Source organism: Salvelinus sp. IW2-2015, linkage group LG4q.1:29 (genome assembly GCF_002910315.2).
Source record: "Salvelinus sp. IW2-2015 linkage group LG4q.1:29, ASM291031v2, whole genome shotgun sequence".
Taxonomy (NCBI): Eukaryota; Metazoa; Chordata; class Actinopteri; order Salmoniformes; family Salmonidae; genus Salvelinus; species Salvelinus sp. IW2-2015.
In genome coordinates, this window is record NC_036842.1 from 37586332 (window position 1) to 37600291 (window position 13960).

The 13960-nt window shown below is 41.4% G+C and overlaps 1 protein-coding gene and 3 long non-coding RNA genes across 4 annotated transcripts in view; 3 read left to right on the forward strand and 1 right to left on the reverse strand.

Moving 5' to 3' along the window:
• Window positions 1–8407, forward strand: part of tpm2 (tropomyosin 2 (beta)) — a 30928-nt gene extending 22521 nt beyond the window's left edge. The window contains 5 exon segments of the mRNA XM_023984656.2: window positions 316–386; window positions 2799–2874; window positions 5141–5203; window positions 5397–5466; window positions 7818–8407. Coding sequence (XP_023840424.1) covers window positions 316–386; window positions 2799–2874; window positions 5141–5203; window positions 5397–5466; window positions 7818–7900 — 363 coding nt within the window. The 3' untranslated portion in view covers window positions 7901–8407.
• LOC139027529 (uncharacterized) lies at window positions 2881–3903 on the forward strand. Its single transcript, XR_011479635.1, has 2 exons — window positions 2881–3481; window positions 3527–3903. It is a non-coding gene; the product is annotated as an uncharacterized lncRNA (long non-coding RNA).
• LOC139027530 (uncharacterized) lies at window positions 3221–3740 on the reverse strand. The gene is made up of 3 exons (XR_011479638.1): window positions 3670–3740; window positions 3550–3589; window positions 3221–3288 (listed from the first exon to the last, which is right to left on the reverse strand). It is a non-coding gene; the product is annotated as an uncharacterized lncRNA (long non-coding RNA).
• LOC111961951 (uncharacterized) lies at window positions 5473–7278 on the forward strand. The gene is made up of 2 exons (XR_002877057.2): window positions 5473–6799; window positions 6910–7278. It is a non-coding gene; the product is annotated as an uncharacterized lncRNA (long non-coding RNA).
• Window positions 8408–13960: the final 5553 nt, after the last annotated feature.

A 13960-nucleotide genomic window follows, 5' to 3' on the forward strand; every position in this document is an offset into this window, starting at 1 on the left:
AACCCACCGCTACCGCCCCTCATCGTAAGAACTTTTTATTACATTTTTATTTAATGATTTCTCTTAAATTCTTAAATTAAATCTCTTGGTTTTTTTCCTCCCTCTTCATTTTCTTTTTGACTATTCAATGTACTGGTCAATACAGAATTTAGTTTGGGGTGTTTTGATGCTTGTGCCAGCTTGAAGGTCTGTTTCTGCACATTCTTAGTGCCACCATCTCTGTTCAGATGTTGCATGGGAATAGTTTCGTGTGTGTTGGAAGTTATTGGAAGTGTTTGGCCTGTGTACTTTAATGTGTGTTTTGTCTGACTACAGGTGGCCCGTAAGCTGGTGATCCTTGAGGGTGACCTTGAGCGCTCTGAGGAGCGTGCTGAGGTGGCTGAGGCGTAAGTTTACCCTCCTTCATTACTGACACACAAACGGCACCGTATTCCCTTTTATAGTGCACTACTTTTGACCGGGTCCCATAGGGCTCTGGTCAAAAGTAGTGCATTATATAGGGAATAGTATGCCAATTTCCATGTCTTAGTCCCTATTCTCCACCCTTTTCTAGAAGTGTGAACTTGCACACTTCCCGTCGGGGATTTAACAGCAAATGATTGATGTAAGCATTGGCTGGAGTGAGTTTTCACCATTTTTAAAGTTCATCCAATCAAGTGTACGCTTTGGGAGAAGGGTGGCGAATCAGAACACAGTGCTGGATATCGCACTTAAAAACTTTGTTAAAACCAACAAATTCCTCGTATTTCAGTTCCATTGAAATGTGGTTGTTTAAGGCAAATGTGGTGTTTTAATGTGAATGACATGTTGATGGTTCATCAGTAGACTTTACTAGGCCCATCTCTTATTTACTTGAGCACATTTGGGAATTTACGCATATATTTTTATCATGGCGTGTCGCACCTAACCATCTAATGCATTTTGAAATATACATTGATGAGGCCTCTCCTGAAAAATTATGTTAATATTAATTTGACTTGTTGCATGGACCCACCTTCCTGTTAATAAAATTACTCATGATTGGATGGCAACTGAAACAAGCTAATGACCTCCGTGGGTGTATTGATTTCGTTTGGTTTAACAACGGAGAGTCCAGTAGCCGTCCCTTTAACCAGTAGCCGTCCCTTTAACCAGTAGCCGTCCCTTTAACCAGTAGCCGTCCCTTTAACCAGTAGCCGTCCCTTTAACTGACAGCAAAACATATATTTATTCCCAGGTAGTCCCATGATACACCATGACACTAATGTCCTAACCTCGTCCACCAGCAGTCTCTCTTTCTGTCGAACAGTCTGTTCTCACAGCGCCTCAGAACGGGACTTGACTGGATGTCTATGGCAGAAGTGGATTCATTGTTGTTGTTTTTTTACACTGGTTTTAGTTGGCTGATCTATGTCCATCGCCATCTAGCACAGGGATGGGCAACTCTGATGTGGGTGGGGGCCACATTAAACTGGACTCCATCATGAGGGGCTGCAGTGGCTCGTGGGCCTGCGACCATGCTTCCTACAAGTTTAGTTAGCTGGCCTCTAGACTAATTACATTTTTTTTTAGCAGACATGGGCTAATTGAGTGACTGCTGATGCACAACCAAAATTTGAAATTCCACCTTGTGTATTCTATTATTCTAACTGTCAACAGTAAGTTGAGACCCCAACTGAATTCCCAATTACTTTTTTCTTCTAATTTTGTTTGGTCCGCGGGCCTACATTGGTCCATAACCATTAACCCCCCCCCCCCCTTACATTGTGGACTTAAAACACGAGCAGGGCAAGTGAGTTTGGAAAATCTTAAAGTACTCATCTTAGGAGTCGTTTTCACATATAAATGTTATATGCCCTAACTCAGAATCAATTGGTCTTCCAATGTGGTTAATAATATGGTCAATGTGACAGAACACTCCCCCCCCCCCCGTGGGAAACACGAGACAATGGGATACACTAACCACAACAGGCACCTGAATGTGTGTGTTTTCTCCCCTTGTGTTTTATGTAATGCATGCCTGACTCCAACACCACCAACACCCCTCCACCTCGGATCACCTTGTGTGTGGGTTCCCTGACCCCTCCTGCCCCCACCTCCTACACCCCTACCTACCTGACTGTGGACTAACCCAGTCGAGTCAGGGAGCTGGAGGAAGAGCTTAGACTCATGGACCAGAATTTGAAGTCCATGATGTGCGGAGAGGATGAGGTACTGTCTGCCCCCCCGTACCAGGACAAACGTCCCGGTTCCAAACCTCTTTAATACCTGCTTCCTTTCTGCTCTCCTCCGCTCCTCTGGCTTATGCCCTTKACTCGCCCTCCAAGCCTCTCTGCCTCGCAGCTGTGCTCCATGGAGGGCTCCCCTGGTGGTTGACGTGACAGTATTGCTGTGGTACAAAAGGACTAATGTCCTACAAGCCATACTGTCCCTCGCCATATCTTCAACCTGAAGCCAATGGGATCCTTGATGTGATACTTGAGATTGAGGCATACAGATTATACATGTATGGATTTTATACATGTATTTGTAAAAATCATATACTCTAAGTATAGGAAATAATTTGTCAGATATTATCCATCAAGGATCCTGATTTAACCCTTCCATCTGATGGGTAGGTGACATTAACCCCTTCAGGTAAGTGTGTCATTAACCCCTTCAGGTAAGTTTTATTCTTCTGCCAATGCACTCTCCCTAATAGGCACTGGGTTGGAGTATCCAGACCAGAGTCTCCTTGGTCATGTCCTCTCCTCCCTCTCAAAACGCTCTCTCTCCTTTCTTTTCCCTCATTTTCCTCCCTCCCTCCTGCTGTTGCACAGTAAATCTGGTGATCTTGAGGAAGAGTTGAAAAATGTCACCAACAACTTGAAGTCTCTGGAGGCCCAGGCTGAGAAGGTACTGTAGGAGAGGGGAAGTAAGCTGGGCCCGAAGGTCAGATACAGATACGATGCTGGATAAAACACACACAGATGCCCCTCAACACACAGTCTTAGTGTAGGATATCTAGCTATAATACATGTTTATTTGTCATATGCACAGAATACAGCGTAGTGTCAAATTTAAATGGTTACACACAAGCCATCCTCTCAAAATATCTATATACTTTTTAAAAATCCATAACATTGATTTTAAAAAAGTGTAGGGATTGACCTGTAGTCCAGGCATAACGTTAGATGGGTGTAAAATACATTTAAAAGCAGAAGATTGATTGAGGAGAGTTTGATGTTTTGTTCTTAGGACCCGCTTGCATTATGACAAGCCTACACTGAGACTTTAGCTAGCCCTCTTAGTTTCGTTTTCCCAGCCAACCTTTCAGCTCTCGTGTTGCAGTCTGCTCTCCTGCCTAGCCAACCTTTCAGCTCTCGTGTTGCAGTCTCCTTCTCCTGCCTAGCCAACCTTTCAGCTCTCGTGTTGCAGTCTCCTCTCCTGCCTAGCCAACCTTTCAGCTCTCGTGTCGTAGTCTCCTCTCCTGCCTAGCCAACCTTTCAGCTCTCGTGTTGCAGTCTCCTTCTCCTCCCTAGCCAACCTTTCAGCTCTCGTGTTGCAGGTCTCCTCTCCTCCCTAGCCAACCTTTCAGCTCTCGTGTTGCAGTCTCCTCTCCCTAGCCAACCTTTCAGCTCTCGTGTTCGCAGTCTCCTCTCCCTAGCCAACCTTTCAGCTCTCGTGTTGCGTCTCCTCTCCCTAGCCAACCTTTCAGCTCTCGTGTCGCAGTCTCCTCTCCCTAGCCAACCTTTCAGCTCTCGTGTCGCAGTCTCCTCTCCCTAGCCAACCTTTCAGCTCTCGTGTCGCAGTCTCCTCTCCCTAGCCAACCTTTCAGCTCTCGTGTCGCAGTCTGCTCTCCCTAGCCAACCTTTCAGCTCTCGTGTCGTAGTCTCCTCTCCTCCCTAGCCAACCTTTCAGCTCTCGTGTCGTAGTCTCCTTTCCTCCCTAGCCAACCTTTCAGCTCTCGTGTCGTAGTCTCCTCTCCTCCCTAGCCAACCTTTCAGCTCTCGTGTCGTAGTCTCCTCTCCTCCCTAGCCAACCTTTCAGCTCTCGTGTCGTATTCCTCTCCTCCCTAGCCAACCTTTCAGCTCTCGTGTCGTAGTCTCCTCTCCTCCCTAGCAACCTTTCAGCTCTCGTGTCGTAGTCTCCTCTCCTCCCTAGCCAACCTTTCAGCTCTCGTGTCGTAGTCTCCTCTCCTCCCTAGCCAACCTTTCAGCTCTCGTGTCGCAGTCTCCTCTCCTCCCTAGCCAACCTTTCAGCTCTCGTGTCGTGTCTCCTCTCCTCCCTAGCCAACCTTTCAGCTCTCGTGTCGTAGTCTCCTCTCCTCCCTAGCCAACCTTTCAGCTCTCGTGTCGTAGTTCTCCTCTCCTCCTAGCCAACCTTTCAGCTCTCGTGTCGAGTCTCCTCTCCTCCCTAGCCAACCTTTCAGCTCTCGTGTCGTAGTCTCCTCTCCTCCCTAGCCAACCTTTCAGCTTCTCGTGTGTAGTCTCCTCTCCCTAGCCAACCTTTCAGCTCTCGTGTCGTAGTCTCCTCTCCCTAGCCAACCTTTCAGCTCTCGTGTCGTAGTCTCCTCTCCTCCCTAGCCAACCTTTCAGCTCTCGTGTCGTAGTCTCCTCTTCCCTAGCCAACCTTTCAGCTCTCGTGTCGTAGTCTCCTCTCCCTAAGCCAACCTTTCAGCTCTCGTGTCGTAGTCTCCTCTCCTCCCTAGCCAACCTTTCAGCTCTCGTGTCGTAGTCTCTCCTCTCCCTAGCCAACCTTTCAGCTCTCGTGTCGTAGTCTCCTCTCCCTAGCCAACCTTTCAGCTCTCGTGTCGTAGTCTCCTCTCCTCCCTAGCCAACCTTTCAGCTCTCGTGTCGTAGTCTCCTCTCCTCCCTAGCCACCTTTTCAGCTCTCGTGTCGTATTCCCTCTCCTACCTAGCCAACCTTTCAGCTCTTGTTGTAGCCCTCATTTTCATTAATGGAATCTTTATCCAATAGTGTTTACTTTAGTGGATGTGAACAGTAGGCTATTAATTGAATGCTACACTGTAGACGTTGTCATAAAATAAATACATACATGTGTATTGACTGTCTATATTTGAACTAGAATACTGCCATATATTTTAAGTTGTGAATGTTTAAGGAGAAGCTCTCGTCATAACTCTTGTGCTAATATGAATCTCCATTATTTCACTTCTAGTACTCACAAAAGGAGGACAAATATGAAGAGGAAATCAAAGTTCTTACCGACAAACTTAAAGAGGTGGGTACTGTAGGGTCACCACATCTAATATTTTAGTATGAATGGTTCTTCAAATGGTATCTTAAAGCCTCTTATCTTCCTCCCACTCTTATGCAACCTAATGTTAACCAAGATATTACGTAGATATGTAATTTGGTGCTTGGAAAAATGTATTTGAGAAGCATTGTGCTCGGATGCTCCCCCCCCCCCCCAGGCTGAGACGCGTGCTGAGTTTGCGGAGAGGTCTGTGGCTAAGCTTGAGAAAACCATTGATGATTTGGAAGGTACGTTTTCAACGCTTCTTTCATTCACAAACATTAACGCCTCTTGGAGTTCCCAGGAGCTGATGTCACTAACTGCATTTTCAGCAACCCATTCACTTTATCTGAATCCCAAAATGGCACCCTAATATGGCACCCTAATCCCTGTATAGTGCACTTCGTTTGACCAGAGCCCTATGGGGGGGGGGGGAGGGTGCCATTTGGACTCACTCTTATGTTTCATTTGTGATAGCGTAACAGACGTTTCACTAACAGAAAGATTTGCCCCTATAACCATGAGTTGTAACACTGAAGCCTGTTGGGTACCCTCGCATGACTTGTTAGTAGTGTATTATAGCGGTAACATACCTGTATGTTTCAATCATTAATAAAGACTCGAAATAGTCGAGCAGCATTGTAGATAGTAATTTACAATTTACCTTCCAACTTTGAGTACCGTTAGAAACAGAGGAGCACCAATGTGAATGGATTTATTAATATGGGTTTAATAGATTAACCAATTATTTGGTAGATTAACTCCCATTAACCTGGCTCTGTTGTCCAGGGATCTAARTAGAACAGATTGCAGTTGAAATCAATGATGGGCATTCCGTATGATTGTGCCAGRTAGACAAATGTGTAGATTCTGAGTCTTTAGCTCTGAAGAATAATAGTCTGCCTGTAAGGCTGCGTTTACACAGGCAGCCWATAATTCTGAACTTTTTCCAGTAGCCGGTCTTTTGACCAATCAGATCAGCTCCTTTGCCAATAATTGGGCAAAAGATCAGATTTTGGCTGCCTGTTTGATTGGAGCATAACTGTGGAGCCACAGCTTCACTTTCAATTGCTTATCCTGTCTGGTTATTATTATAATTATGTAACCTTTTTATTTAACTAGACAAGTCAGTTAAGAACAAATTCTTATTTACAATGACGGCCTAACCCGGACGACACTGGGCCAATTGTGCGCCGCCCTATGGGACTCCCARTCACGGCCGGTTGTGATACAGCCTGGAATCGAACCAGGGTCTGTAGTGACGCCTCTGAGATGCAGTGCCTTAGACCGCTGCGCCACTCGGGAGCCCTTGGTGTTGCCTTACCTCATATTGATCAGTTTGACTGATTGATTAGATTCTATAAGGTTAGATTTGAGTTGTAGTACTTGGACTACGAGCAAGTTGGATTCTTCCAAGGTTTTGCCTTATTTCTTATATACGTTAGGGTGTTGTCGATTTCATCCACAGTTACTCAATCAAATGAGTGGTTATTTAGCAATAAGAATGGGCTTGTTGTGGAGAGCTTAATGTCTTGTTGCATTTTGGCAGACTTTGGAAATGTCATGCATGAGTGTGAGTAGGTGTTATCTGGTGTGTTGTTCAAGGAGTTTGAAGTGGAACAAGGCTGTTCAGTAGGTGTTATCTGGTGTGTTGTTCAAGGAGTTTGAAGTGGAACAAGGCTGTTCAGTAGGTGTTATCTGGTGTGTTGTTCAAGGAGTTTGAATTATTGATGTGACTTAACTTTTAAACAAAATTGGGATCCTTAACTTTAAGAGAACCCAAGAATCAGAGAAAGGCAAGTGACAGCAGTGAAGTCCTGTATGGCAATAATTTTTGAAGTTTAATGAGAAGGAAATGCAAACTTTGCCAGGTGGAATTGAGGCTCAGTAATGGTGGTACAGGTGCAATGCTTAACCATCGGAAAGGGACGCACCGTGAGACCCGTTGCTGGCAGCAGCACGGCTGCATTGTAAACTCACGTGGAATTCTATGCATTTTTCTTATCGTTTTAACGTAAAAGTTATTTAAAAATAAATAGCAATTTAAATGTTAAGATTAATTTTTTTCCCATTTGTCACATCCCTAGTTTGAAGTGGAGCATGCCTGTTCAGTTGGTGTTATCTGGTGTTTTGTTTGAGGAATTTGAATTGGAACATGGCTTTTGATGCTGYATGACCCTGATAACCTTGAGTGGATTTGTCTTTTCCTGAAGGATGAGTTTTAGTTGATTTTTAAACTGGAGTGCGTTGTGTTAACGGTTTGATTCTGTGTTAATGATACGCAACTTATTAATATTCTAACATTTTTGGAATTTGGTTCATTTATTTTTTTACAAATCTAGAATTTTTGTAAGGTATTTGATTGTCAGATTGCTACTGCTGAAGGAATTTGGTGGAAAAGTTATTTTTGGATTTTGCATTTTATTATAATTTCTTTAGACGTGCATAATCCTTTTTGAAGTTRAGATTTCTGTTATCTGACTTTTCTTTTCTTGAACTTTTTTTCTTTTTTCATTCACCTTGTTCTGTTTCCATCTTGTGTGTGTCTGTCCATCTTTCTGTCCATCTTTCTGTCGTCTGTGTTCATCCCTCCCTCCAGACGAGGTGTACGCTCAGAAGCTGAAGGGTAAAGCCCTCAGTGAGGAGCTTGACCTGGCTCTCAACGACATGACTACACTCTAGACACTCCCTCACTCTTCCTCCTCCTCCTCCTCTCTGACGCTCTCCACCTTCATCTGGCACCCCTGGGGTTCAGACATCCTCCACTTCCTTTCTGTCCTTTTTTTCATTCCACAACTTTTCAGACAGAACTGTGATCGATCTCTCAATACCCTTGGTTACGAAATTTGTATGGTGAAATTGAAAAAAATGTGGTCGTAACTAAGTTTACAAGACTTGCTGATTCAAAATACCAAGGGATATAAATGTGGCCCCAGGCAGATTGTCCCCCCCTACCCCCGTCAAACCCATTCCCCCTTTTTAGKTCCTCTCCCTACTGTTGTGTCAGGTGTCAGCATTGTTCAGTGATCCTCTTACATTTCTATAGATGTAAATAGGAAAACCCACACCCAGTGGTGTTGTCTGGCGCTGTGTCCATACCTCTCCAAAGATCTGGGTTAGGCTTGGTCTTCTGTATTGAGATAYATACTTGTTTTCCCTTTCTCTGTAATAAATGTCCTGAAACCGCTACTGTTTTCTACTGTCATTATCAGCATTTGGTTTCTCATCATAATCACCTCATAAAGTTTAGAAGGTTTGTCCCGAATATTACAATCCACAATTTGCCATACCAATATACCTGACTACACTCGCGGTACATGGTGTTTTAGTGACTACATTTAATATAGCCTACATCTTTTGACTACCTTTACCGTTTTATTGAGAATTTTTTWATATTTAATATTCATATTAAATCTGAACTGTTGTAAAATGTTATGATGGAGATACACAAGTCATTCGGTGAATTACTTATTTTACGATACAAGGGAATCGGTGTGAATGAATCTCATTTTAGTACTGTTCCCACCACACCGTATTAACTGTTTTTGAACATTTCTGTAATTATCTGACCAACCCTGACACAAGGCATCAAAATAAATCTGACCAAAAGAGGTGCAGTTCTGAACAATCCCTCTGATTTTCCAACCACTCCCAGTTRAACCAATAAATCTCTTTAATGATTAAGGGAACATGATATTTAGTTTTTAAAGTGAGAATTATCCTGTCTAAAGAAACCTGCGGCTCAGTACTTTGGAGAATCTTAAAGGGATTTGCTGTCWCTTTTACCTCCCTTTCTTATCCCCTGACCCCAGCAATATGAATATGTATTGCTTCCTGCTATAGTTGCTTAAAGGAAAATTACACCCAAAAAACACATTTTGGTATTTGTTTCATTAGTCCATTGTTGAGTCCCAACATGTTTTGCTTGTCAGCAATCAAGTTAAGATATGTAACTTTCAACAACAATTCGTATAATTGTTTTCTAWGTACAGAAGTCATCCCTGTATTATGCTGCATTTTGCATCATATTTTGATAATTACCTAACTTGATTGCTGACAAGCAAAACATTTTGGGACTATGTCAAAAATGGACTAATGAAACAAACTTTCCTTTTAATGTCTTGCAATGATTGTGTTCAATTCAAGACATTTCAAGCATTGTCAAGTGAGCTGTAATTGCTATAGGTGCTGATTTACCTCCGTCAGACGAAAAAAGCAACTTTCGGCAGTTCTTTTTTTCGTGTCTTTCATTGCCCTGTGACCTTTTATTGCACTAACCTGTGACCTTTTAACCCTTCCCTCTTTCTCTCCCTCCTTTCTCTCCCTCCTTTCTCTCCCTCCTTTCTCTCTGTGTATCTTCACACTGGCTTTCATTGACTCTTCTGGCACCACAGAACGTTATCACAAGGAGGTGGAGAACAGCCGCATCCTCAGTAACGAACTGAGGGTTGTTCTGAACGAATTTAACAGCTGAGTCTGAGACGGAAGCTTTGGCAAACTTCCTTCCGCTATCCCACTCTTCCAATATGCACTTGTCTCTGAGTAAACTTGGAACCCGATTTTCTCATACCCCCCTCTAGAAGGCACTGGTTGTACATTCTTCAGTATGCTGTCATTAGGGTGGAGTCAATTCGTGAAAATTCAAGTCATAACATTGAAGTCATTTGCAAACATGACATTCAAGTAATTGACCAATCATATAAAACATTTACATTTAATACATGGAAAATCTGWTACAATTCATCAAGGGAATTGAGTGTGAATGAATTTGCCCCAAACTTGGAGTGTTGTGTGTAATTTGGGTACTGGTAGGGTACAGGTACAGTAATTCACCCCCCCCCCAAAAAAAATCATGTAACCTTTTTTGTATGAAATTTGGTTCCAAGTTTTTCAGAATTAGGAAAGTTAGTTTTTCACAAACTTGAGGATACTCACTTGCTGCACATTGTAGAGTTCCACTGCTAAAACATGAGGGAGTTTAATGGACCAAATGGAGCACTTTGGACTGGACACAATCCCACACCTGAAGTTTTCAAAGCTTTCACAGAATGTGGAATAATTAGCATTTATCTGGAATAATGGTTTTCAGGATTATTTATTCAAAAGAAATACCCAAGTTTGCATATAGGACAGTTTGCTGTAAAACTTCAGATTGTTTGCATGCCATCCTGCCTATATACTCTAAAGCCTGTAGACTGACATCTATAGATAATGGTATAGCAAAAAAAAAATATATATATATATATATAATGCCATGAAATCTGCCTCATATCTGGTGAATGTCATAAATTTTTTGATTTCACAAATGTTTTGCTATCGCTCAGACTCTCTTACATGTATCCATCCAAAGTCAATGATATGTAAACGTTTAAGATTTACACAGGCTTGAAACTACACAGGACGTTTAAGATTTACACAGGCTTGAAACTACACAGGCTCGTGCATTTCTTTGAATGTAGAGTTTGTAGTTTAGTGTGATGAAACATATTTTGTTTTATCATTAACTATTATAGTACTTATACATACTAAGTATACACTCTGGGTGCAGTATTAGATTTCTGGGGTTAAAGTCTCTCTACACTTGGCTTCGCTACAAGTTACCCCATATTATATCCACACCCATTCGTTTACATGGATTCCTTTGGGTGTTTTCCCTGTTAAGAGTCCTTAAGTAACTTCACTATTTTGCATGGTGTGCTATAGTGAACTTGGCTAATTCCAAGTTGTGCTACATTTACCTCATGACTTTCCACAAGTTAGCTGGGCTAAATATATAAATCTTTAGCCTCCTTGTATTGACTAGCATTACTTTCATTGCACCAAGTAGCTTCACGTTTTAGCTTCCCTCACCAYCCGGCCCATTGAGTGGTGTGACACGCAGAAAGCATCTGCTGTCCTCTGGAAACGCTCCTTTGTACACACTGAAATTGAAACCTCACCTGACATTCTGTGCACACAAGGAGCACTGTCCTCTCATTGGGTCTGGGAAGGCACTAGCTATGGTAGCTCACCAACATGTAGAAGACGTCTGAACTAAGAATAAAAACAAAAGTTCATATTCATATTTTTTTGTTTTCATCTAGATTGGCTGTCCAGGAAAGTTGAATTCTTGCTTCAATTGTATATAACATGGATCTTTTCAACAGCCTAGCTCTGTTTGTATTGTCCACCTGTGCTTCTTAGTGACCACTTTCGCTGTTTTAACTGACACAAACATATTACTGCAATTTTACACGAACACACTTGATATATGAATGTGTAAAATACAGTATGCTTTTGAATCACATTGTTAGATAGTACTGTWAATTTTTTTGATGTCCATGTTTCATTGTCCTATTCCTGAGCCAACTGAGAGCTTGCTTGTTGGGGTGCTCACCTGTTCTTTTGTTTCCCCGTCACCAGAGAAACTAGCTACAGCTAAAGAAGAGAACCTAGACATGCACCAAACGCTGGACCAAACCCTCCTGGAGCTCAACAACCTATAGAGCGAGCTCYGTCTGTCTGGGCCCATGAACAAGAGGCCTAAAACAAAGCGAAAGAAAAAAACAAAGCTTTCATAATGCTCATTGATACACACTTGACCAAATCCTTTAGTTGACTTGCCCCTTTGGGAACAGGACAGTCTTCACTTGGCTTTAATAGTAGTAAAGGCTTACGAACAAGGCATTCCGTTTAGTTAATGAGGGTCTCTTGCACACATGCTAATTAATGGCAAACGCATGCTGGCTACAGAAGATAACATGGTTCAGTATAACAGCAGAACAGCATAGAGTTGAACAGCATAGAGTTGAATGCTATCGAGGTTGATGTTTGTATTTAGCATGTGATTCAAGTCTTTAAATTGACATCTCTTTTCTAATCTGACCTCTGAGGCCTCCTTGAAGTGAAATTGTATTTGCTTTACTCTTTAAGCTTTGTTACCTCAAACTCTTTTTTTTTTTTTTTTTAAATTGAAAGTATAAAGTTTTTGTAATCCTTCAAAACAAATAAATGGTAAACATATTCTTTACTTACTGTTTGGTAAGATGTGCCACTCATTGTTTTAATTAATACAGTATAGTATTTGTGTAGAACTGACCCAAACAGGGAAAAAGACTAGCGTTCACATTTTAATATTTGGACTATTTCGGATAAATAGCAGTTTGTTAAATGTACGTCTAGGKTAGTTTATATGGTTCAAAATGACTAGCAAAGGTATCAAATAATGTAATACAAACKAAATACAATAGGGACATTTAATTTAGACACAGGATTCTTTTGACAAAGTTTTTGAATTTTCAAAATTGTTGTAGTGACCTTTTGGGGGTTTGGATAATAGTTTAATATTAGATATGATTTTGGTATTCTAATCATGATGATGTGGTACCTCGTATTCTAATCACTTGCCTTTTTCTTTTTTGACAAAGATTTTTGAGAATGCCCATAGTTGTTAGAATCTGAAACGTCTCTTAATTTTTGAAACACCTTCTCAATAATTGGCCGGTTTAACTGTTACATGGTCGTTCCACGAAACGAGTCTCTTTTTGAGTAGTGAAACTACTTGCTCAACCAGGGCCGGCCCTGTGCTCAACCCAATGTTTCCCCCCACAAAACACCACAAAATGTCCAGAAAGACTAGAACCAGCTCACCTGCTTTTACACTGATGTGATTATTAGATGGGGGGGGGGGGGATATATTAAATATTCACCATATTAAAACAAAAGTTCAGATTACAGGATTGACCTTAAAATGAGGGACATGTTTAAGTGTTTTACCTTACAATGAATCACTAATCACATGAAATAGATAATCTTCCAAATTGACTTTTGTCAAAACAGCCAAATTGACTTTTGAGGATAAGTGAGTTAAAATCTGAGAAGTCAGATTGCAGAGGGAAATGTCAAAATGCTGAATGTTGGCGCTAACTCTTTGATTATAAAAAAAAATCTAAGTCTATTAAATGGCACTTCATTTAATATGRCAGGCTTTTAAAATCCAATATTGGTGCAACATTTCTACTTAAAATATCAAAGGGATGCAAAAGGGACTCATTTTGTGGAACTACCCTACAGCTGTAAACTTGTAAGGTTGATTTCAAGTTATGTAAATTATATCTTAATGCACATGTGTCAATACTTCAGACTAGTCAGAATGCTTATCGGTCTGAAAGTTTTAATTGGGGGGAATTATTCAATATTCTGGAGGTATTCAAATAATTGTATTAAGGTTTATTACTCATGTATCCTATGCAATGAATCAACTGTATAAGCTCTTAAGATGATTAAAAAATGKCCGGCAAAATAAATGGTTGTTTTGTACATTTCTTCTAGTATTTCCTTAAACCAGATCACAGTGCAACAAAGTCTAATAACACTTATACTTAACTTTGTTTACAATGGTGAACTGATCAAGACAACTTYTTGGTTTCTCTGAATGATGCTGGCTACCACTACTACCATTTCGCTAACGTTTTGGCGTAACAATTCTGGTGTAACTGCTTCTGTGTCATGTTTCCGCAGCAACAGGATGGTAGCTTCAGATCAAGTTTGTCTGCACAAACTGTTAGAAACCATGTTTCAGTCAGGCCAATCACATCAAGATTATGATCAGTGATTAGTTCATTGACTATAACTGCCTTTGAATTGAGGGATCTAACATTAAGTAGCCCTATTTTGAGATGTGAGTTATCCCGATCTCTTTCAATAATGGCAGGAATGGAGGAGGTCTTTATCCTAGTGAGATTGCTAAGGCAAACACCGCCA